General features: G+C 43.9%; 1 protein-coding gene across 3 annotated transcripts in view; it reads right to left on the bottom strand.

Moving 5' to 3' along the window:
• The window catches only part of SMCHD1 (structural maintenance of chromosomes flexible hinge domain containing 1), a 621,656-nt gene that overhangs the window by 102,523 nt on the left and 495,963 nt on the right, over positions 1 to 23,170 (bottom strand). For all 3 annotated transcript variants that reach the window (XM_077492529.1, XM_077492527.1, XM_077492528.1), the window contains 4 exons: positions 21,079 to 21,167; positions 20,866 to 20,985; positions 8,728 to 8,918; positions 1,913 to 2,022 (listed from right to left, as the gene is read on the bottom strand). In XM_077492529.1, the coding sequence (XP_077348655.1) occupies positions 1,913 to 2,022; positions 8,728 to 8,918; positions 20,866 to 20,985; positions 21,079 to 21,167 (510 nt within the window). The remainder of the gene's footprint in view (positions 1 to 1,912; positions 2,023 to 8,727; positions 8,919 to 20,865; positions 20,986 to 21,078; positions 21,168 to 23,170) is intronic.

The following is a 23,170-nucleotide window of genomic DNA, read 5'->3' on the forward strand; positions in this document are numbered from 1 at the left end:
TGGTCTCTTTAAATTTCCTTCGATGTCTGGGAGAAGAGGAATGAGAGTTGTGCTGCTGCACTTGGGCACACCACTGGATCTAGACAGGACTCTAGGTAATGAGAAAAATAGCGGACTAAGGCTATTGTGGATTTTCATGGTACCATACAAAGGCTTGGCATATACAAGACTTAATTGAAGTAACTCTTCAGTACCAATAGGACTCTGCCACTCCAGAGTCCTATTGGACTCAAAGGACATTTACACCCCTTTCACACCAGGGGGTTTTGCAGGCGCTATAGCGTTAGAAATAGCGCCTGCAATCCGCCCTAAAGAAGCTGCACCATTGTGTGTAGTGTGAAAGCCCCGAGTTCTTTCACACTACAGCGGTGCGCTGGCAGGACGTCAGAAAAAAGTCCTGCCAGCAGCTTCTTTGGAGCGGTGAAGGAGCGGTGTGTTTACCGCTCCTCCACCGCTGCTCCCCATTGAAATCAATGGGGCAGCGCTGTATTGCCGGCGGTTTTAACCCTTTTGCGCCCGCTAGCGGGGGTAAAAGCGCCCCGCTAGCTGCCGAAATGCGCCGCATTTCCGGCGGTAATACGCCGCTAAAAATAGCGGCGTTTTACCGCCGACGCAAAGGGCGGTGTGGTGTGAATAGGGGTCTTAAAGAGACCAAATGCAGTGACATTTCCCTGCCAAGAACACCAATGATATACCAGCTAAAAAGGCATGATTAGACCCAGTGGGGTCGCTTCCTAAGGTGAGCGTGCAATTCACCTGGTGGTGGTATTTATCACCAAAATTTGAAAGTTTAAAGAGGGATTCTAATTTTATATTTATTTTAACGTGTGACAATCACAAATAATTATTCAGTATTTATCACATATCCCTTTTTGGTTGTTCACGTATTTATTAATCATATTGTATTTATATTTTATTGCCACAGTATTGTGGAATGAGCGCACCATTCCTCCAAATTCTTATCAGTGGACACAGGAGCGATCTGTAGTGATCGCTGCCTGGGTCAATTGTAGTAAAGGGGGGGGGGGGGGGCTGGTAAACAGATGTCTACTAAGCCCCCCCAGCTCCAATCTCACCCGCCGCCGCAAAGCACCCCCCCCCCCCCCCCAGCTAGCTGGAGCTGAATGGCAGTCAGCAGCTGCAGGCGGCGGAATGGGAAGGAGGGAATGTCACCCAGCAGCGGAGGATCAGAGATGCGGGGGGCCACTGCGGGGAGTAATCGGAGTGATGGGGGGGGGGCAGGTTTTAATCCCCTCTAAGCCCCTGCTGAACCTGAAGCCAGCAGGAGAGGCAGAGGAGGGAAGCTGGCTTCTAGAGGGTAGTGGCAGGAAATCGGGTTTGCGGGTCACATGATCACTGAAGGGACCATGAGCTGATAGCAGAAGGAGAAATGAGGATCGTATGGCGTACACACTTGGCCAGCTGGAAGCAGTGCTGTAGGTCTGTATGCCGTACGGACTTGGCAGTGAAAGGGTTAAAGAACAATTTGCACCTGCACTTTTGGACTGACTTATTTATTAAAGTGGTCAAAACTGAAAGGTGAATTTATTACCTTTTGGTGGTATCCAGTGGAATAGATCTAGCATACCACTTTGCCGAGTTAAATTTTGCAGATACCTTGTTGAACAAATCGCACTTTTGGATGAAGTTTTAAGTGGAGAAATTTACTGATATTGCTATCGGGGATCCAAAAGAGACTTTATTCCTTGGATTGCACATATCGTTTATGTAAACAATAGAATTTTTCACACAGTTCTTTATAGTGATCATATTGAAGGTTTTTGATTAATATTTTATATGTATTTATCAAGTCAAAACTAGAAATATGATTACAGAACTCACAGACCTCCAAAATGAATGGCAAACAACTGTTCAATACTATGACATAATGCAGTAAAAAGTGTTACATAACCTTTTTGACACTCTTCTTTGCGGTCAGAGAATACCAAGAGATCTCTAGCGAACACTGGATTTCCTGTTGCATTGAATTGTTTCTTTCCATTAACCATGTGTGGTAAGGGCCTTGAAACCAAATTACAATAACACCATGCATTAGATTTATTTCTAAATTGCAGCATGTAACAAAATAAATGCATGTTCTACAGCAAGCACAATAAGGATAAAAGAAAACAGCAATAAAGATAAAAATAGCAATAAATATACAGCAATGTCAACCTTCCTATTTTGTTTAGCTGATTTTGAGGGCTTTCTAAACAATATAGCTTAAAAAAGATATGTGGCCAGGCTTTGGACATTAAAGTATAATAAAAAAATATTTAAAGCAGAGTTCCAGTCATATATATATATATCTATCTATCTATATATATATATATATATATATATATATATATTTATTTATATATATTTTTTTTTACAGTATTCAGCAACAATATAAAGAACATTTGGAAATTTTTTTTTTCTACACTCGCCTTTTCAGGTCTGTTACTAGGGGGTCCCTCGTAATCTGCCTCTTTCTCTCCAAAGTGCCTGACGTCATTTCTCTCGGCGCCTGTGCTCGCTTGTGCTCCTAGGAGATGCTGGTCATCATTATCCAGGAGTCACTGGGCAGCGCTGAGGGCTTTGTTGCCATCACAATGGGGGTGGGCACTTGCAACATATATGGCACTGCCGTGCATGTGTGAGAAAGGGCGATGCATGCTGGTCGCTCAGCTGCACTAGAGCCCAGAAGATAGTGCTTGTGGGCTTCACATGCCCACAAGCACTATGGAAACTGCCTGCAAAGAGGAATATAAATTATATTTCTCTAAGAAATCTTCAATCCAGGGCTGATTCAGCAAAAAACGTGATTGCTTTAAATTAGGCTTAATAACAAAAGATATGGTTCCTAAAAAAATTTAACAGTGGGAACTCTGCTTTAAAACAAGCCCTCACTGGCCTGTGCAACTACAGGCACTGTGGTGTGATTCCTCCCAAATCTTTCAAGAAAAACAACAAAGTACTCTAATTTAAGTCCTGTGTCTGCACTTTCCCATTTCTCCTGTGCACCTGTTTACAGTGTTTATATTACAGTTTAGAAGGCTGGCAAGCTTCCCTGTCACTATCAGCAGGGGAGAACAAAACTGGCTACTAATGAAAATACTAATTCAAATAAAGGCTTTAAACTTTGATAAATTAGGACCTACTTACACTAGAATACAGTGTCCCACAGCGCAGGCATAACGACCTGTTACGCTAGGCAGGGGTTGGGCTGCAATGTACCTCAACACAAAAGAAAATAAGTCCTGCAACATTTTATGCAGCATAATGTACCACATGCAATGTAAGGAAGCAGTAGAGGTGTGTTGGAGCTCAATTCAAAATGAGTAATGCAGTCTCGGTTAAGGGTTGCTTTAAAAATAAATTACTTCTGGTTAAGAATATGTAAATGTTTGAATGTCAACAGTTCTACTTCAAGTATACCTTTCTTCCATGTCTCTTTTCTCCCCCACTTTCTTCTACCCTTCTTTTAATTCCTTCATATTTTAAATATTGACTAGGGAAGCTGGTATGTACTCCATGTTTGCTCAATTTAACCACTTGCTGACCAGCCGCTGCGGTTTTACTGCGGCAGGTTGGCTCGGCTGGGCAAATCGACGCTACCTTACGCCACTTTTTCTTTTGGCCACTAAGGGAGCGAGCACGCAGCATGTGCCTGGAGAGGATGTGAGTGCCCGTCGGTCATCTGCAATCGCTTGTGACACAGCGAGAACCGTGATCTGTGTGATTACACAGATCCCGGTTCTTTCAGGGGAGAGGAGACAGATCGTGAGTTCATACTATGTATGAACACCAATCTCTCTCTCTCTCATCCCCCCACAGTTAGAAACACACATAGGGAACACAGTTAACCCCTTGATCACCCCTAGTGTTAACACCTTCCTTGCCAGCGACATTTACACAGTAATGAGAGCATTTCTATAGAAATGATCGCTGTGTAATTGTCAATGGTTTCAAAAATATGTCAAAAGTGTTCAATGTGTCCGCCAATATGTCGCAATCCCGATGAAAATCACAGATCACCGCCACTAGTAAAAAAAAATAATAAAAATGTCAGATCTATCCTCCATATTGTAGACGCTATAACTTTTGCCCAAACCAATCAATATACGCTTATTGCGTTTTTTTTTTAACAAAAATATGTAAAAGAATACATATTAGCCTAAACCGAGGAAAAAAATAATTTTTGGGGATAAAAAATGTGGGATTTTTATTATAGCAAAAAGTAAAAGATAGTGTTTTTAAAAAATTGTCGCTCTTCTTTTGTTTCTAGCGCAAAAAATAAAAACCACGATCAAATACCACCAAAAGAAAGCTCTATTTGTGATGGAAAAAAAATGATGTCAATTTTGTTTGGGTACAGCATTGCACGACCGCGCAATTGGCAATTAAAGTGACGCAGTGGCAAACTGCAAAAAATTGTCTGGTCATCGAGCAGCCGATGCTGAAGTGGTTAAATATCTGCATTTGACTGTTCATAGCATGACCAGTATAACATGATTCTTTGTATTTACCATTTAATTGTATTTTTTTTGGTGTACATTAGGGAATACCGAAACAGAGGTAAATCATTGACAGCTAGCAAAGAAATACTGACTTTTCCAATTCCATATCTTGGAGTACAGTACTCAAATTGAATAGGCGCTGGGTTATAAGCTGTACCTTCAGGAGATTAGACACTAGCAAAGTTTTTGAGGACACCCTCATAACCCTACTCCACTCTCAGTTTTTGGCTAGTGTCCTAAGGAAATGGATCCCCTCACCGCTATGTAGAAAAAAACTCTTCTCTAACTGGTTAATTTACTTCTTTAATTAACTCCTTACTGTTTTCTACTACCACAAGAGAAAAATTGCATCTGTATCATACAAACACATTTTAACCCTAAGAACCAAACCACACAAGCAATGCAGAACAACAAATGATAAGAAAGGAGGCTGGCCTGTGTCCTGTACTTTAACCACTGCAGCCCCGGACCATTTTGCTGGCCAAAGACCAGACCACTTTTTGCGATTCGGCACTGCGTCCCTTTAACTGACAATTGCGCGGTCGTGCGACGTGGCTCCCAAACAAAATTGACGTCCTTTTTTTCCCACAAATACAGCTTTCTTCTGGTGGTATTTGATCACCCCTGCGGTTTTTATTTTTTGCGCAATAAACAAAAATAGAGTGACAATTTTGAAAAAAACGCATTATTTTTTACTTTTTGTTATAATAAATATCCCACAAAAATATATATAAAAACATTTTTCCCTCAGTTTAGGCCGATACGTATTCTTCTACATCTTTTTGGTTAAAAAAAAATCGCAATAAGCGATTATTGATTAGTTTATGCAAAAGTTATAGCGTTTACAAAATAGGGGATAGTTTTATGACATTTTTATTAATAATTTTTTTTTTTACTAGTAATGGCGGAGATCAGCGATTTTTATTGTGACTGCGACATTATGGCGGACACTTTGGACATTTTTGGGACCACTGTCATTTATGCAGCAATCAGTGCTATACAAATGCAGTGATTCCTGTGTAAATGACACTGGCAGTGAAGGGGTTAACCAGTGGGTGGCAGTGTAGGGGTTAAGTTACTAACTGTGGGGGGCTGGGTTTCTTTTAGTGAACACTGATCTCTGCTCCAATCACATGGAGCAGACATCAGCCGCAGAACGAGGAGATGCTGTTTACAATGGCATCTCCCAGTTCAGCCACCCCCGACGATCGTGGGTATGCCCGTGGCGATAGAGTCCGCGGGACCCGCGACCGGACTCACGGGGGTCCCGACCAGCATGCTCGCAATGGCAGGGCGGCATTTAAAATTGGACGTACCTGTACGCCAATATGCCTGCCCGAGCCATTCTGCCGACGTACATTGGCGCGCGCCGGTCGGGAAGTGGTTAAGATATGGAATTTACAGGTAAATTAAAATTCTTTTAATCTGACTGGGAGAGCATGAATACATTGGTGCACAAGGGGTCACTCAACGTTCATAAGCAGGAAAATGCCTAAAAAATTCCTACCCGCTGGTACAAGGTACTGCACCTATTACATAAATTCCCCCCGCGATTACAGACTGCCATTGCTGGAGATGCCTGAAGGCATGTTTCTGCACAATTGGTGGACTTGCCCCCGAACTGAACCTTTTTGGAACAAGGTGAATGACATTAAGACCCAAGTGACAGGAATGGCAATAAAATTTGTGTCCAGCCAATACCTGATCCCCCATTCGGTCCTTTCGGTGCAATCATACAAAAAATCCCTGCTGATCCATAGGATTAATGCTGCACGGTTATGCGTTTCGGTACACTGGATGGACACGTTACCTCCTAACGTGAAGGAACGATTTACCTGTTTGAACAGACTGGAAAAGCTGATCTTGCCTATAAAAAAATGATGCCCTTGATTTAAGTAGTTAATAGAGCTTAGTTCCTTTTGGGGTCCCCAGTGACCTTGATACTGGGTTTTTCTTTGCCCCAGTACCATTATTGTACCATCTGTGCACACAGTAAATGGATTGCAGTGCTATTTCTGGATAGCTGGGCCTGGTGAGGAGAATTTTCATCAACTGAGGTGCACCAGTGCATCGACCGCTTTTTTTTCTGTTTTTGCATTTGATTTTTCTTCTTTGTTTGTAAAGTCTTTGTTTTGTAAAGTCTTATGGTACACTGTGGTTGAGACCCTATATATAGGTTGTCTTGAGAACTTTCATACTTCTGCCTGTACCTCAAAGGATTCCTGCTATGGCATTTTATTTTGTTTGTCCTTTTTGTCTTTTCATTTTTGTACTTACTTTCATATAATAATATAATCTTTTGGTCCTAATCATACAGTCCTGGACAAAGGCTGAATATTCATAAAACCTGGGATGTTCCTCAAACAATGAATGAGAGAGGTGGGCAACAACTGTGCCAACAGTAACAGGGGTCAACAGATCCAACTTATGAGTGCCGAGCAAGAACATTACAAAAGAAAATATATATATATATATATATATATATATATATATATATAAAAACAATCCTTTAAAGTGGTTGTAAACCCTTACAAACCACTTTGACCTACAGGTAAGCCTAGATTAAGGCTTACCTGTAGGTTCAAGAAATATCTCCTAAACCTATACGGTTTAGGAGATATTTACCTGAAGACAGCCACCGCTGTCTACGGCGTGCAGGCGCACTGGGTAAGCCGCAGATCACGGCGATATGCCGCGAATGTCGGCTCCCGTGCGCATGCACGGGAGTGACATCATCGCTACTCCGGCGAATCACAGCGACGGAGCAGCAAGACCCACCAAGAAGATGGACGCTCGGAACTACAGGGGACAGCAGTGACTTCGCTGGCTCCTGTGTCAGGTAAGTGACACATAATGGACTACTATGCGATGCATAGTAGTCCATTATGCTTTACCTTTGCAGGGAACGAATGAGGAAGTAAACTCATGAGGGTTTACTTCCACTTTAAATATATTAAACATTTGAATTTTTTTTTCTTTTAACAGAAATGCTTGTTGCCAGGCAGATCGTCCTAATCTGCCTCTTCCTATTCCGCTGTTCTCCTCCTCACGTTCTCTTCTGGGGAATTGGGAGTGCTCTGGTAACTGTGTCCCAGAACACAGCGTGCCCCATGCACAAAGCGCTGTGCGACTCGTGCATGAGCAGTAGGAAATGGGCAGTGAAGCAGCAAGGCTCTACTGCCTGTTTCCCTTAGTACGAATGGCGGCACCGAGAGCCGAGGGACGGGTCAGCCTCAGGCAGATGACATTGCAGGCAACCTTGAATAGGTAAGTGTGCTTATTAAAAGTCAGCAGTTACAGTGTTTGTAGCTGCTGACTTTAAAAAAAATATAAAAATCTTCAGCTGGCCCTCCTCTTTAAACTCACCTATAACTATTTCCACTAGTCTTCCAGGACAACCCATGAGACATACAGCTCCTCCCATCAGGATGGGCACATGTCTCAAAGTTCTTTAGGGACTGACTCCGCAACTAGCCTGATTCTGTAAAGCTAACATGCAGCTTGCAACTCAACACAAAGCATAACATGCGCAGGATTAAGTGCACAAAGCAATATTACAAACTGGTCCCACATCTTCATTTCTGCAGGGCCCGATTATGGTTCCCCAAGGTTCGAAAAAGGAGTCTACTTATCTGGAATCTGTAGAAATGAGATGCATCTTTTGAAAGAAAAAAAAAACACAAGGAAGGAAAACTTCTCTCAGCAGAGAGAAGGTGTCCGTCACAAAAAAAAGAAAAAAAAATCTGGTTTGCTGGAGTGGAAGGAGTTATATACATGGGATTTTTTATTTTTTTGCTAGTCCCCAATCACCTAAAGATAGCTGCATATGACTCAAAGAATAAAGGTCCTGTGTCTTGTACATTATGGCTGAGAAAAAAAAGTTGGATTGTTGACAGTTTTATTGTTATTGAGTTGAAAAATAAATTTTTTAGCTGTTGTAATAACGTTGGTGTAGCACACAAAGAATAGTTTATCTGTAAAGTTGTCCAGGATATGTCCAAAATAAAACGCTTTGTATTCCAAGTTTTCACGCACGTCAAATAAAACTCCTATTTTAGTGATTTTAACACTTCTTACACTACCAACGATTCAAAGAGGCAACCTCAGATCATTAGTTTTGACAACTAAAATTTACTACATTGCATATTTTTGTTCATTTCCCCATTGTGGTTGTTGAAATACTACTACTGCCATGTTGACAACTGTACAGCATATCAGTTAATACCTTCCCCATGTTGGTAGATTCTTCTGATATATTGAATCCATTGGAAGAACCTGTTGGTGGCCCTTTGTCTCATTGTAGATACGACGAGCTGCATCTGTGGTTTGTGTAATCACACAGTCCATATCACTAGCTAAATGCCATGAGATTACTTTTGCTGCTTCATCATCTTCTACATATGCCAAATGAGCAATCTAAAAAAAAAAATATCAAACATAAGAGTGATACTGTTTATCAAACAATTGCTGTGTCCTTGTCCCATAAATTACTGTTTTTACCTTTTTTATGCTTTATTGCATAGTCTACATGTATGTGCTACAGCATCAGTTGCACATCATTGCTCGGGCATCAGCTGCTTGTGTCCAAGGGTGATCAACTGTACCTAATCACAGGAAATCACACTCACCTGGACTCCCAGCTGCAGATTTCCACAAGATATTGGGCACATCATGGCCAATCTGGCCATATGAATGAGGTCTAAGTTTCTGACACTGGCTGAGATATTAGAACCTGGCTGGCTGAAAGGACAAGTCTGAGGTCTGCAAGGTAATGACCCTCCATCAGAAACATTCTCTGTGCCCAAACAAAAACTGCGCAACAACTAGTTGTTCACCGACCAACCTCTTCAACATAAGAATGACGAGCAAGCGGAAAGCAAGGTGAATGGATTGGCCGCGGCACTCTAATGCCAAGTCACGAGTAATGTAGTTCAAGCAAGAACTGAAACAAATGGCAGCAATGTGATTTTATCCCTGTTCTGCCAGACAGTCAACTGTACCCAGAAACGACACAAACCTGCAGCGCATCTCAAACATAACTTCAGAGCTGTGCTTTGCCACCTGCTCTGCTGGCCTTTCACCTTATTCCTCTTTCACCACTAGCAAGAACAGGTAAAAAAAAAAAAATGTAGATCATGTCAACTTGGACTACTGGTGGTGGAAGGAGAAGATAGACCCAAATTAACTATTTCATGGCAGTGAACACTGTATCATACTATAGTAACATCAGATACATACAATATTTAGCACTGTGTTTCAGCACCCGTACTGGCGACTTCCCATCTGCTACCATAACAAAGTGCTTTGTGAACTCTCAGGTCTCCTGGATAAATGTTTCATTCTCAAAGTTCCTGTGACAGAACAGTTTCAGTGTTTGTGCTCCAACTTGTTCACCATTTCTATACACAAAGGAAGCATTTGCCTCAACTTGGATCTCGGTTCAAATCAGCAGGAATAATACAGCGTGTCAAACACATTCAGGCTCTGAGCACCACCGTGGGTCACGGCAGCATAAGCCTCCTCTTTGAAGATGCTCTTTTTGAAGAAAAGGCATCAGTGTATCTGTTCGAGTGACATCATCATGCACGCACATCGCTGGGACTTATCATTAATAAACAGCAATAGCTCATCATTAATAAACAGTATAGAAATTTACTGATTTACTACTAAGGATGAGCCGAAACCCCCCCCCCCCCCCTTTCGCTTCGCACCAGAACATGCAAACAGGCAAAAAATTAGTTTGAACACGCGAACATTGTTAAAGTCTAGGGAACACGAACATGAATAATCAAAAGTGCTAATCCTAAAGGCTTCTATGCATGGTATTGTCATAAAAAGTGTTTGGGGACCTGGGTCCTGCCCCAGGGACATGTATCAATGCAAAAAATAGGTTTTAAAAACGTTTGTTTTTTTCCGGAGCAGTGATTTTAACCACATCCCGACTGGCGCACACATATACGTTAGCAGAATGGCACGGACAGGAAAATCAGCGTACAGGTACATCCCTTTAAATTTGCCTCCCTGCCATTGCGTACACGCCGCCGGCGGTGCGCCAGTCGGGACCTCTGTGAGTCCGATCGCGGGAGCCGCGATCGTCTCACGGGGAGAGGCTAAAGTAAACAAGCATCTCCCTGTTCTGCCTAGCAACAGTGACACTGATCTCTGCTCTCTGTGATTGGAGCAGAGATCAGTTATGTGTACAACACAGTCATGCCCCCCACAGTTAGCAACACGCCCCTGGGACACACTTAACACCTACACTGCCAGTGTCATTTACACAGGAATCAGTGCATTTTTATAGCAATGATTGCTGTATAAATGACAATGGTCCCAAAAATGTCCGATGTGTCCGACATAATGTCGCGGTCACAATAAAAATCATTGATTGCCACCATTACAAGTAAAAAAAAAAAAAAAATATTCATAAAAATGCCATAAAAATATCCCCCATTTTGTAAACGCTATAACTTTTGCGCAAACCAATCAACAATTGCTTTTTGCGATTTTCTTTACCAAAAATATGTAGAAGAATACGTATCGGCCATACATGCTCTGATCGCAGTCCCAGGATTTTGATCGGCAGTCCGGATTCCTCCAGCGTCCAACAGCCCTCAGCAGAACTCAGTCCCAGGACACCTCCCTACCCAGACAGACTGCTATTGGTGGTGACCACTGTCCAATACCAGGGGTGAAAGAATGCGCCCTGCCGAAATCCCAGAGAGCGAAGCCACCAGACAAGGGACTCCCAGTTTTCTGGCTCAGCTGATTCTGACAGCGCAGAGACTTCGGGTAATTCACACCAGGATCTCACTTGAAGGGAGCTTATATGGAACTGCGCAAATGGAACCAGCTCGAAGGTAGATACCATCATGCCCAACACCCACATGCAGGACCGAAGGGAGGTCCATCTGCGAGACAACAGTAGTTGAAACGCAGCATCCAACTTCTGGAGTTTGTCCAGAGGAAGAAACCATCTGGCCTGAGATGAAACCAGAGTCAGGCCCAGATAATCATATTTTCTGGAAGGAGCTGGAGCAGACTTCAGGTAGTATAGAGCCAACTGAAAAGTGAGGTCTGTTTAGCGATCTACATCACCCATCAGAGTAGCCAAGGACTCTTATCGCAGAAAAAGATTGTCCAAACATCCCAGGACGGCAATCCCCTGCTGACGTAACCACACCAGAACTGGGGCCAACACCTTTGTGAATACGCAAAGGATAGAGGCAAGACCAAAGGTCAACACTACGAGCTGATAATGCTCTTTTCCCACAGTAAAATGGAGGAAGTGTTGGGCACATATTGGAGTGCATAAATAAGCATCTGTGATGTCGACAGGAGTCCCCATGATGAAGGGACGCTACCACCGTGCGGATGGACTCCATTCTGACCTTTTGTGCCCACTGGAACCAAGACAAGCACACCTTGAAGCAGCAGAGCTTGCACAGCCCCAAGGGGAACTGCCAACAGTCCAGTGACGGACACCAATTGGGAGGAAAAAACCCTTTTTGGGGTTCAAGGCTGGACCACTAGGACATAGGTGAGGGCCCGCCTTCATGCTTGTCTGTGGCCCTAGGAAGCCCTGTTCTCGGCTTGCCAGACCAGGTCCAGTGCGTGCCGAGAAGGACCGCATCCGCTACGAGGCCCCTTTTCCCCCCATTTCAGACTGTGGAAGAGATGTACACTTCCCTCCTATGAGACTCATAACAATGTCATCCAGGATAGCCCCAAACAGACAATTGCCTTGAAATGGCAACCCAGTCTGAGCTTTTTTTTTTTTTTTTTTTTAGAAGTCCAGTCCACAGGCCAACACTTAAGCCACAAAACATGTCTAAGCACCACTGCAGAAACAGAGCTTAGCAACCAGGGGAACTACATCTAAGAGGCATCGCATACAAACTCCAGCCCCCAGACCAACTGGTCTGCCAACTCAGCGAAAGCAGAGGGAATCTGCTCCCCCTCCAGGTATGTCAGCTGGAGACTCCTCAATCAAAATCATCATCACTTTGCGCAACCTAGAGACAGAGGGATCCACTACTGGTGTAACAATTGACTCTTTAAGGAGGGACCCCACAAAGGTACCTCACACCAAATCGTCTTTGGAACCATAAAGGGACGTTTTGGAGACTCAGAGTCTTTACGAACAAATATGCTAAAATAGGAGGGAGTGTTTCAATTTTATTCATGTTGTATGATGTTATTTACCTTTTGTAACACATTTGTACAGTTGTACATATCATTTTCACTTTTTGAGTGCTCATGGTCCTTCAAAGTTAAATTTTTTAGGAATTTTATTTTACGTATTGTTTTAGGAATGTGGACCTGAACCTCTTCTTTTTCCATCAGTTAGTTAAATACCTCTTGTCAATAAATGAAAGAGAAATATTTTTTGTTCTGCCAGAAAATACCTTATTCAGCCCACTTCCTGTTTTATCTGGTCATTAGCCTAGGCTTATGACATCATGCACAGATCTCTCTCTAACTCTCGTGAGCATTTGCCAGGAAGGGAGGGGGGGATGAGTCATAAGAGGGCCAATGAGAGCAGCAGGGCTGGGGGTGTGCCTGTGTAAATCCAGGAGGTGAACAGGCAGCAGCGTCAGCTGCCTACAGTTAAAAATAGGATTTTTATAACAGCTTACACCTATAAAACCCTTTTTTTTTTAAGTACATCACGGAACACAGGGCCATAGTATTTACTATGTGGGTTATAGGCCACCTTCAGGTGATGGACACTGACACACCCCAAGACAGGAAGTCTACTTCCTATATAACCCCTCCCACTACTGGGAGTACCTCAGTTTTTGTAGCAAAGCAATACACGTGTATACCAGAAAGCGGGGAGGGACATCTGTGTCCCGTGATGTACTTCAAAGAAAAGGATTTTACAGGTAACCGTAATCGTACATCACGGGACACAAAGCGATAGTAATTACTATGTGGGATGTTCCAGAGCAATGCCAACTGAAGGGAGAGAGACACAACAAAATTAGGGCACCATGAGATCAGAGGACTTATACTGCTGCCTGCAGCACACTGTGCCCAATGGCGATATCCTCATGACTTTTTACATCTACCTGACAGAATCTGGTAAATGTATGGGCTGAAGACCAAGATGTGGCCTTGCAGATCTGAGCCATGGAGGCTTGGTGATGCACTGCCCACGAAGCACTAACAGCCTTTGCGGAGTGGAAATAGTTTTCGATGCTCCTTGTCCTCTTTTAGGACCCTTCAGGAAATACAAACAAAACATCCGTTTTTTAAATCTTAGCAATCGCCTTCAAGTAGACCTTGACTGCTCCCACCACATCAAGAGAATGTAGTGACTTTTCTTCCGTAGACCCGAGTTCTGGAAAAAATGAAAGTAGAACAATATCCTGGTTTAAATGAAAACTTGACACTACCTTCAGTATAAAGTTAGGATGAGGATGCAATACTACCTTATCCTTGTGAATAATTAAATATGGCTCTTTACAAGAAAGAGCAGCCAACTCTGATACCCTTCTTGCAGAAGATATGGCTACCAGAAAAACAAGTTGCCTTGTCAAAAGGACCAAGGGAATATGTTGTATCGGCTGAAAAGGCTGTTTCTGGAATTCTGACAGAACTAAAATTCAAGTCTCAAGGGTTCAGGGATGACCTAACCGGAGGATTAAGCCGCGTTACCCCCTGAATAAAGCTACAAACCAAAGAATGCGAAGCAAGTGGTCGCTGAAACAATACTGATAAAGCCGAGACCTGGCCCTTGATAGAACTAAAGGCCAACTTCATTTCTAACCCCATTTGTAGAAAGTCAAGAATTCTACCTATGACATACTTCCTGAGGTGTCAACCCCTGGATTCACAACAGGAGACATATGCCTTCCAGACTCTAGAATATATGATTCTGGAGGCCGGCTTCCTTGCATTAACCAGGGTAGATACCGCTGAACCTGACAGCCCACACTTCTTCAGAATGTGGGTCTCAATAGCTAAACCGTTATATCTAGCGCTCGTAAAGTAGGATGGAATACCGGACCTTGCAAGAGAAGGTCTGGACATGGTGGTAGGGTCCACGGGTCCCCTACTGCCATTTTTATGATCTCTGCAAACCAAGATCTCCTGGGCCACAAGAATCACAGACTTCCCTTCCTGCTTGATCCTGCGAAGAAGTCATGGAAGCAGCAGAACAGGAGGGAATGCATAAATCAGTAAAAAATTACTCCACAGAAATAGCAAGGCATCTGTTCCGCAAGCTAGCGGATGTTTTGTTCTTGACACAAAGTTGTCGATCTTCTTGTTGAACTTGGACGCAAACAGATCTACGTCTGGAATCCCCCATCTTTGACATATTGTCAGGAAGATATCAGGGTGAAGAGACCATTCTCCCAGGAAGAACTGCAGCTGACTCAAGTAGTCCGCCTGCCAATTCTCTATTCCTGGAATGAAGACTGCCGACAGGCAAGGTACATTGTTTTCTGTCCAAATTAGGATATGATTCACCTCTCTCTGGGCCGCACGACTTATCGTGCCCCCTTGATATAGGCCACTGCTGTGGCATTGTCAGATTGGATTTGTACAGGACAATTAGATAATCTGAATGTCCAGGCCCTCAGGGCCTAGAGCACTGCCCAAATCACTAGAATATTGATGGGCAAGGTCATTTCTGACCTGGACCATTTTCCCTTGGACAGTCGCCTCTTCCAGGATTGCTCCCCAACCTGAAAGGCTGGCATCTGTTGTTACCACCTTCCAGGTAACTGGTAGGAAGGCTTTTCCCTTCTGCAGATTCTTGGTTATCAACCACCAACTGAGGCTCTGGGGCACCTTTGGAGACAAACACTTTGGGAAATCTAGAGCTTGGACCTTTTTTTTCCAAGCCGATAGGATACCATTTTGAAGCAGTCTCGAATTAAACTGAGCATAAGGAACGGCGTCGATTGAAGCCACCATCTTTCCCAACAACCTCATGCAAAGTCAAATAGAAGGATTCTTCTTTGCCTTGACTACCTGAATCAGCTCCCTTATGGCACTGATCTTCGCCTGAGGTAATAATACCCTCTTCTGGGCTGTATCTATGATCAGCCCCAAGTATTCCAATCTCCTTGATGGTTTTAAGAAGATTTCTCTAGGTTGGGAATCTGTTATGTCTCTTTGACACAGGGTCTCTCATAGTGTTGCTAGCAATGCTGCCAGTGTCTGCTCAGCAAGTTACACACAGGCTGGATGCACTTATTAACCAGGGAAAGGTTTATTACCCACTCAGAATGTAATGTACATTCTTACATGGAGGAGTCATATACAACAGGTCTCCCTCTAAGTATCATGCTGCTGCTTCCAGTCCCACACACACTGTGAATGACTTCCTGGTACAGTCCCTCCCCCAGCATGCATCAGGAGAATGGGGTTAAGGGGCACAGTTATTCTGCATAAGCATTACACCTCCTCTTTTACTTGAAGAAAAAAAAAATATATATATAACAAGAGAACAAACACACAACACATAAAGAACAAGGCAAACAGGATCTCCAACTCAGTGGCTCCCGCAGCACTTCAGGAGCCCCTTTTCTCAGTTTCCTGTCGTAAAATTTCAGTACTTTGCCAAAGAGGAGTTTGATGTCCTTGGCGGGCAGACTTACGAAGTGGCACAGCACTGGAAGGGACAGAATCGGTAAAGGGTTCTGGAGATGTCAGTGGGTGTCCAACAGACCAATCAGCCTCTGCGACTCCAGGCAAATGTCCGGACACCTCAGGAATATGGTCACCAACCTTTTCAGGGGTTGGTTGTAAACAGTGGGATCATGCCAGACACCATGCCATATGTCACCGGTAAAACCCTGAGTAGACTCTGGTGGTTGGTTAGAAAGAGGGGTCGGGTTTGTCTCTAGTAGTCGGCAAATGCGCTTCCTCAATTGCAAAAGGTGCCGTCGAACATAAATGCCATTCTCCAGGCAAACAAGGTACATTCTTCTTCCAAGAGGTCCATCAATTATGCCAGGAAGCCAATGAGGCAAAACTCTAATTACGAAATCATACAAGATCACTGGCATGGAATCCAGGATGGCCTGGTGGAGGTGTTGGTGATTGTTCCTGTGGACGGACTAAATCCAGTTTGGTGCGGAGATGCCTGCCAAACATAAGAAAAGCAGGGAACAGCCCAGTAGTAGCGTGTTTTGTGTTCCAGTACATGGTCAAGAAGTCCAGCAGCTTCTCCTCTGACAGTCCGATCTGGTCCAGAGTGGACAGTAAGTGCTTCTTAAACGTCTGCACAAACCGTTCTACCAGCCCATTCAAGGCTGGGTGATAAGGAGCTGTTTTGTAGTGTTGGAGGCTCAAGCTACTGAGGGAGGATTAAAACTCATGCAATGTAAATTGAGTTCCATTGTCCAAGACTATGGCTGTTGGCAAGCCATACTGAGCAAAGAGCTTCCTTAAGACAAGAATGGTAGCAGCTGAGGTAGTAGAAGGCATTTGAAATACCGCCGGCCATTTTCAATGTGCATCTACCATGATCAAATACATTTTACCCTGGATTGGGCCAGCAAAATCAAGATGGATGGAGTTTTGACCACGGGTTTGTCGGCCACGGCCAAGGTAGCAGGGTTCCTTTCTTTTGGGGTCGCTGAGCTTGACAGCACCCAGGACATCGAGCCACATAATAATCAATTTCTTTATCCATTTGTGGCCACCAAACATAGCTCCGGGCTCGCTGCTTCATGCGCACCACACCAGGATGGCCCTCATGTAGTATCCTTAGCATGGTTGGTTGAAAATACTGAGGTATAATCACTCAATTGCCCCACAGTAGGCAACCAGCATTAATCACAAGCTTACATTTTCTAGTAAAAAATGGACGAAATTCACCTGGGATTTTCTCTGGACATCCAGCCTGAACATACGAGAATATCTGAGACAGGAAGGGATCTGTGGCTGTATGTCTGGCAATTAGGAAGGTGGACATGCAGGACCGTGGCCTGAGTACTTCCACTATGCGTATGTCTCTAGGTGGGTGGTCTCCAATTGGCAATCTGGAAAATGCATCTGCATTGCCATGGGCCTCGTGGGAGCGGTATCTGATAGAATAAGTATAACTTCCCAAGAATAAAGCGTACCTTTGTAAACGAGATGCGGTTGTTGTAGAAATTCCTTTCTCAGGATTCAGTATGGACAACAGAAGTTTGTGGTCAGTGATAAGTGTGATTTGTGGTCCATACAATGGCCAAAGCTTCCTTGTCTGGGATTAGTTTTGTTCTGCTGAGGTTAAAGACCTGGAGACAAAAGAAATGGGGCGGTCCATGCCATCTGGCATGACATGGGACAGCACGGCACCCAGTCCATAAGGTGAGCCAAGGTGACGTGATTCTTTAAATCGTAGTGCACCAGAACCTGAGAGGACAGAATGAGCTCTTTAGAAAGCCAAAAAGCTTATTTACATTTGTCTGTCCATATCCATTTAGCTCTTGTATCCAGTAAGCGATGTAATGGGTAGAGCTGGTGTGCTAGGTTCGGCAAGAAACGGTGGTAGTAATGTAGGAGGCCAAGGTAGGACCTGAGCTGTGTGACATTCTGGGGAGTAGGGGCATGGGTAAGGGCTTTCACCTTTTCTTCAGTAGTGCGTAACCCATGTCGGTCCACAGTGTGGGCACAAAATTCCAGTCGAGACTTGAAAAATTTGCATTTTGAAAGACTGCCACAAACCATACCGTTGGAGTCTCTCTAGCACAGCTTAAACATTCTGTGTTCTTCATCAGTGGGACCAGTAATGAGCATGTCATCTAGTAAACATTGGGTGAAAGCTAGGCCTGCCATGACCTCATCCATGATCCGCTGCCAGATGGCTGGAGCTGGGGCTATGCCAAAAACCATGCAGTTATATTGGAATAATCCTTTATGGGTGTTAATGGTCAATAGATGGCGTGAATCTGGGTGTACTTGTAGTTGCAGGTAAGCTTGCTTTAAGTCTATTTTTGTAAACTTTTGCCCCCCCAGCCAGGGAGCCAAATAGATCTTCAAGTCGAGGCAAGGGGTATTGATCCACAAGAAGTTGGAAGTTTAGGGCAACCCTGAAATCCCCACAAATTCTAATGTCTCGATTCTTTTTCTTGACAAGCACGATTGGCGATGCCCAAAGAGTCCTCAAAAACCCCCTTAAAGCGTGACTTCAGGGATTCCTCCCAATGGTCTACCTCAGGAAGCAATGTACATTGGGCAATGGCAAGAGGGGGCATGCCCAGGCCTTTGATCCAGTCCCTACCATACAGCGGAGGATCTCCTTTACTTACAACATAAAGGCATAGAGGTTTACTGCGCTTGCCTAATGTCACAATGGGTTTCACATAACCTAAAGGCTATAGCAGTTCCTTGCTGTAGGCTTGTAGTGTGAGATTTGTAGGTTGGAGCGGTAGGGACAGACCCGATGCCTTTAAATCAGTCCATGAAATGACAGACAGCTGCAGCCAGCAAAAATGGAGCTTTTAAAACATACTCCCACACTGGACGTTGCTGCAAGCCAACACTGCGCTTAGCCCTACCCCCTCCATCACATCGCGCCCCAATCTCTTTTCAAAAGAGCATCTTTTCTGCGCAATCGCTGGCCTCCAATCTAATGGGATCAGCCGGCGTGTGTGGGATGGCAAAGAGGAGACCTGGTAACAAACCGGTGTGTGGGGCGGTAAAAAACGGAGTGGCATCGCTGATCGTTTTGGCGTCCCCTATCCTGGAAGAGGTGGTGAGCTTTGTCCCGGTGGGGAGGGGGGTGTTTTATTGTAAGAAAATCCCCTCAATCTTGCCTGAGGCCTGGTCTGCTCGCCGGAGGCAATCTGTAGCTTCTGCTGAGACAGCGTGATCTTTGAGGAAAGCATGACAGGGTACGAGTTCTATACAGCCCCCAGTGGTGACATTTAGGCATGTCAACATTTACTTTTTTAAAGGAGACAATTCATAAGAAACGTAAAAATTCCTTAGAAATCTCCACTTACCTTTCCTGCCGCAGGGTTTTTCTGTGGTAAAACCAACAGACCCCATCTTCACCTCTCACGGTGGGCTCCGATTAAAAATCTCCAGGAACCAGAGCCCCATTTTTTTTATTGGGGACCCATAAAAGACCCCGCCAGAAAAACCTTATAGCAGAAAAAAAAAAAAAAATACTGGATCCCCAGCAAGGATTGCTCTAGTGGAACTCTGCACATCTTTACTCGTGACAGACACCTAAGACACTGGTGAAAAAACTGAGGTACTCCCAGTAGTGGGAGGGGTTATATAGGGAGTGGACTTCCTGTCTTAGGATGTGCCCGTGTCCATCACCTGAAGGTGGCCTATAACCCACATAGTAATTACTATGGCTCTGTGTCCCATGATGTACGATTAAGAAATGGAGAAATGGATGCAGCCAGACTTAGTGGAGGGAGATTTCTGCAGCATATTTGGCATGTACAGAATTACAGTATATATATATATATATATATATATATATATATATATATATATATATATATATATATATATAATAAAAGAGTATGGGTGATTAAAATTTTCGTGCTCAATTAATCGATTTTTATAAAATCGATTAATTTCAATTAATTATAACGCACATACAGATCCAACTACTTTTAGCTGATTTAGCACCGTTGTTATGGCAACGGCTGAAGCCGGACATAGAGGGGTATGGCTAAGACATCACACATCATAAACTCAGCCTCACCGTGCCCATAATCGCAGCCTCACCATGTCCATAATCGTGCCTATAATGGCAGCCTCACCTTGCCCATAATGCAGTCTCACCGTGTCCATAATCGCAGCCTCACTGTGGTTAGTGCCTGTGCCTGGATTACACTGTCTGCTGGCATCTCCCGCTGTGCGTCCCGAGCGGAGTGTAAAAACTTTGACCGTTCTGTGAGAAAAGTCCCGCCCTCCTCCTAGATTAGCTTGTGTGATAGACAGATCACTGCATCTATCACACAAGCTGATCTAGGAGGAGGGCAGGACTTTTCTCACATCACGGCCAAAGTTTTCATACTCAGCTCGGAGACACAAAGCGGGAGATGCCCGCAGACTGTGTATGACGTATAGTGGAGGAGGAGGGAGTGGAGCGCTGTAGCCACAACTTGGTCCAATGTGGCCCCAGGGCAGGCAGCCTACCGATCAAAATAATTTTGATCGATCAAAAAAAAAATCAACAATTAATCGAGGAATTAATCATTAATTTCCGCAGCCCTATAAAACAGTATTCAAAGTGGTTGGAGGGAAACGTCAGAATGGCACAGATGATTTTATTACAAATTATGTAAGCAGACTGCAGTTCCTCTTTAATGGAGGGCAGACAGAAATAAAAACTGACAGTTATTATAATCCCTCTCTACTCTCAAATGCATTAAAGGGGCTATGTATATACCTTTCCTATGACATCGCTGTCTTTTGGAACAGGGGAAAGCAAACATTTCCTCCTTGGCTGATTCAGTAGATTTTGCATCCGTGCTTTCTTTTGATTTATAATTTTAATGATGTGGTCCATCTAAAAAGAGAAGTAAAGTCTGTAAGCACTCTAATATATAGTATGATATAGGATTGTATCAACATACTTCAGATGTTACAGTAAATGTGGTACCTCCTGGTCTTTCGTGGGTAAGTCAATCTTTTTTTTCTTCAGTTCATTCTTTAGGGACACTTCTTTCTCTTTGGCTTCATTTGCCTGACCTAAATAAAAAGAAAAAAGCCATAGGAATGCATTTTGTCTTCAATCAAGTATATCCCAAACAAGAATACAATATAACTACACCCTGAAATGAATATGGTTGATATGATTTTTTTTGTCAGTTTCGTTGTATAGATCCAATTGTCTGTGGAGAACCTATTAATGTCACTGAAAATTACTTTCCTTTATAAGAAAAGGGCCATTATTGCCGATTTGAATTACATTATTTTCAGTGAAGTTATGAACATTGTATTTTTACATATGAATTACCAAATTCATATGAATTAGGTAATTCACGTGTAAAAATAAAATGTTCATACAAACCATAAAACCCTTTTTTCATTGTCCACTGAGAAAACAGCTTGATGATAATTAAAGCGTATGAAAAGTTTCCCTTTTTTTTCAAATAATAAATATATTATATTATACTTACCTGCCCTGTACAATGGTTTTGAACTAAACAACCCCGATCCTCCTTTTCTCAGTTCCCCTGCTGGCACTCCTGGCTCCTCCCCTCTACCGAGTGCCCCTATAAGAAGCCACTTCCTATGGGGGCACTTATGTGGGCCTCGCTCCCGAAACACAGCCAGGCTCAGCCCCGCCCCCGCTTTCTTCTCATAGGTTTCAACTGACAGCAGCAGGAACAAATACAGGGGGAGGGGAGAAAAGCTGCTGCAGACCTGCTTGGCGCTGGACCGAGATCAGGTTCAGGCGAGTATATAGGGGTGGCTGAGAGGGGAGTTGAACACAAAGGGTTTCTTACCTTAATGCAGAGAATGCATTAAGGTAAAACACCTTTTATCTTTACAGCCACTTTAAGCAACGTAATTACTGAGCAAAGCACATGAGGGATGAAGATTTTTGCATGTTTAGGTATTTTTAACCACTTGCCGCCCACCCTATAACAAAAGCACGGCGGCATAGTGGTTTTAATATCCTGACCGGGCGTCATATGACGTGATCAGCATATTAAGCCGCTTGTGGCGATCGTTGTTGTGGGGTGTCAGTCTGACAGCCCGCAACTACGATCTCGGTAAAGAGTCTCCGACGGAGACTCTTTACCATGTGATCAGCCGTGTCCAAGCGTTTTGGCTTCACTTCCCGGTTCCCTACTGCGCATGCGCGAGTCATGCAGCGCAATGGGAATAGTCCGCGCTGTCTCTGAGACCCGTGTGTGCCCATGCAGATAGCACGGAGGGACAGGAAACAGCACAGACTCCCGTGGGAGTCTATGCCTGGAAGTGGGTGAAAATACCTGTCTTAAGACAGGTATCTGCACCCCCTCCCCCTGAAAGGTGCCAAATGTGACACCGGAGGGGGGGAGGGTTCCAATGAGTGGAAGTTCCACTTTAGGGTGGAACCCCGCTTTAATAAAGATCAAAATAATATCCATAAGTTTGGGACAGATGTTAACAGACTTTGCCTCCTGCAATCCATGCTCAAAGGCAGATATGCTGAGCTCCTTCTCAGAACATTTAGCAGTGGGAGAAGTTGTGCCTAAGGGATCAATGGAGGTATTAGGCAAAGGAATAGACTCAGACTGGGGACAGTGGTGATGGCTGACAGAACCAAGGCCTGTCAGGGAAAAATGAAACCTACCCCAGATCTGTTAGCTGAGCGTGAGCTGACAAGGTCCAGAACAATTCCTCTTGCACCTATGATCTGCCATGTTAGAGGAACATCCCACAAACAGGTACGCAAGACCAATTACTGAGCAGAAGGTAAGCCTTCTGTGAGCAAGCACTGTGAGCATCTGGGACCCAGGAGACTTCCAACTGTGCTGTGCTACCAGGAGCAGAGGATGTTAGGCCAAAGAAGGGGAAAAATGGGGCACCGACTTTAAAAAAAAAAGTGACATTACACGCACCACAACGGGTCAGGAGTAAAAGCACCATTCGTTGAAAAAAATTTAGATTTTTGTACTCACCGTAAAATCCTTTTCTCTGAAGTTCATTGATGGACACAGCTCCTTTAAATCTTGACCTCAGGGTTATCATGCCACCTT

The sequence above is a fragment of the Lithobates pipiens genome, unplaced genomic scaffold (genome assembly GCF_037356315.1).
Source record: "Lithobates pipiens isolate NorthernLeopardFrog02 unplaced genomic scaffold, aLitPip1_a1.2 Scaffold_19, whole genome shotgun sequence".
Classification (NCBI taxonomy): domain Eukaryota; kingdom Metazoa; phylum Chordata; class Amphibia; order Anura; family Ranidae; genus Lithobates; species Lithobates pipiens.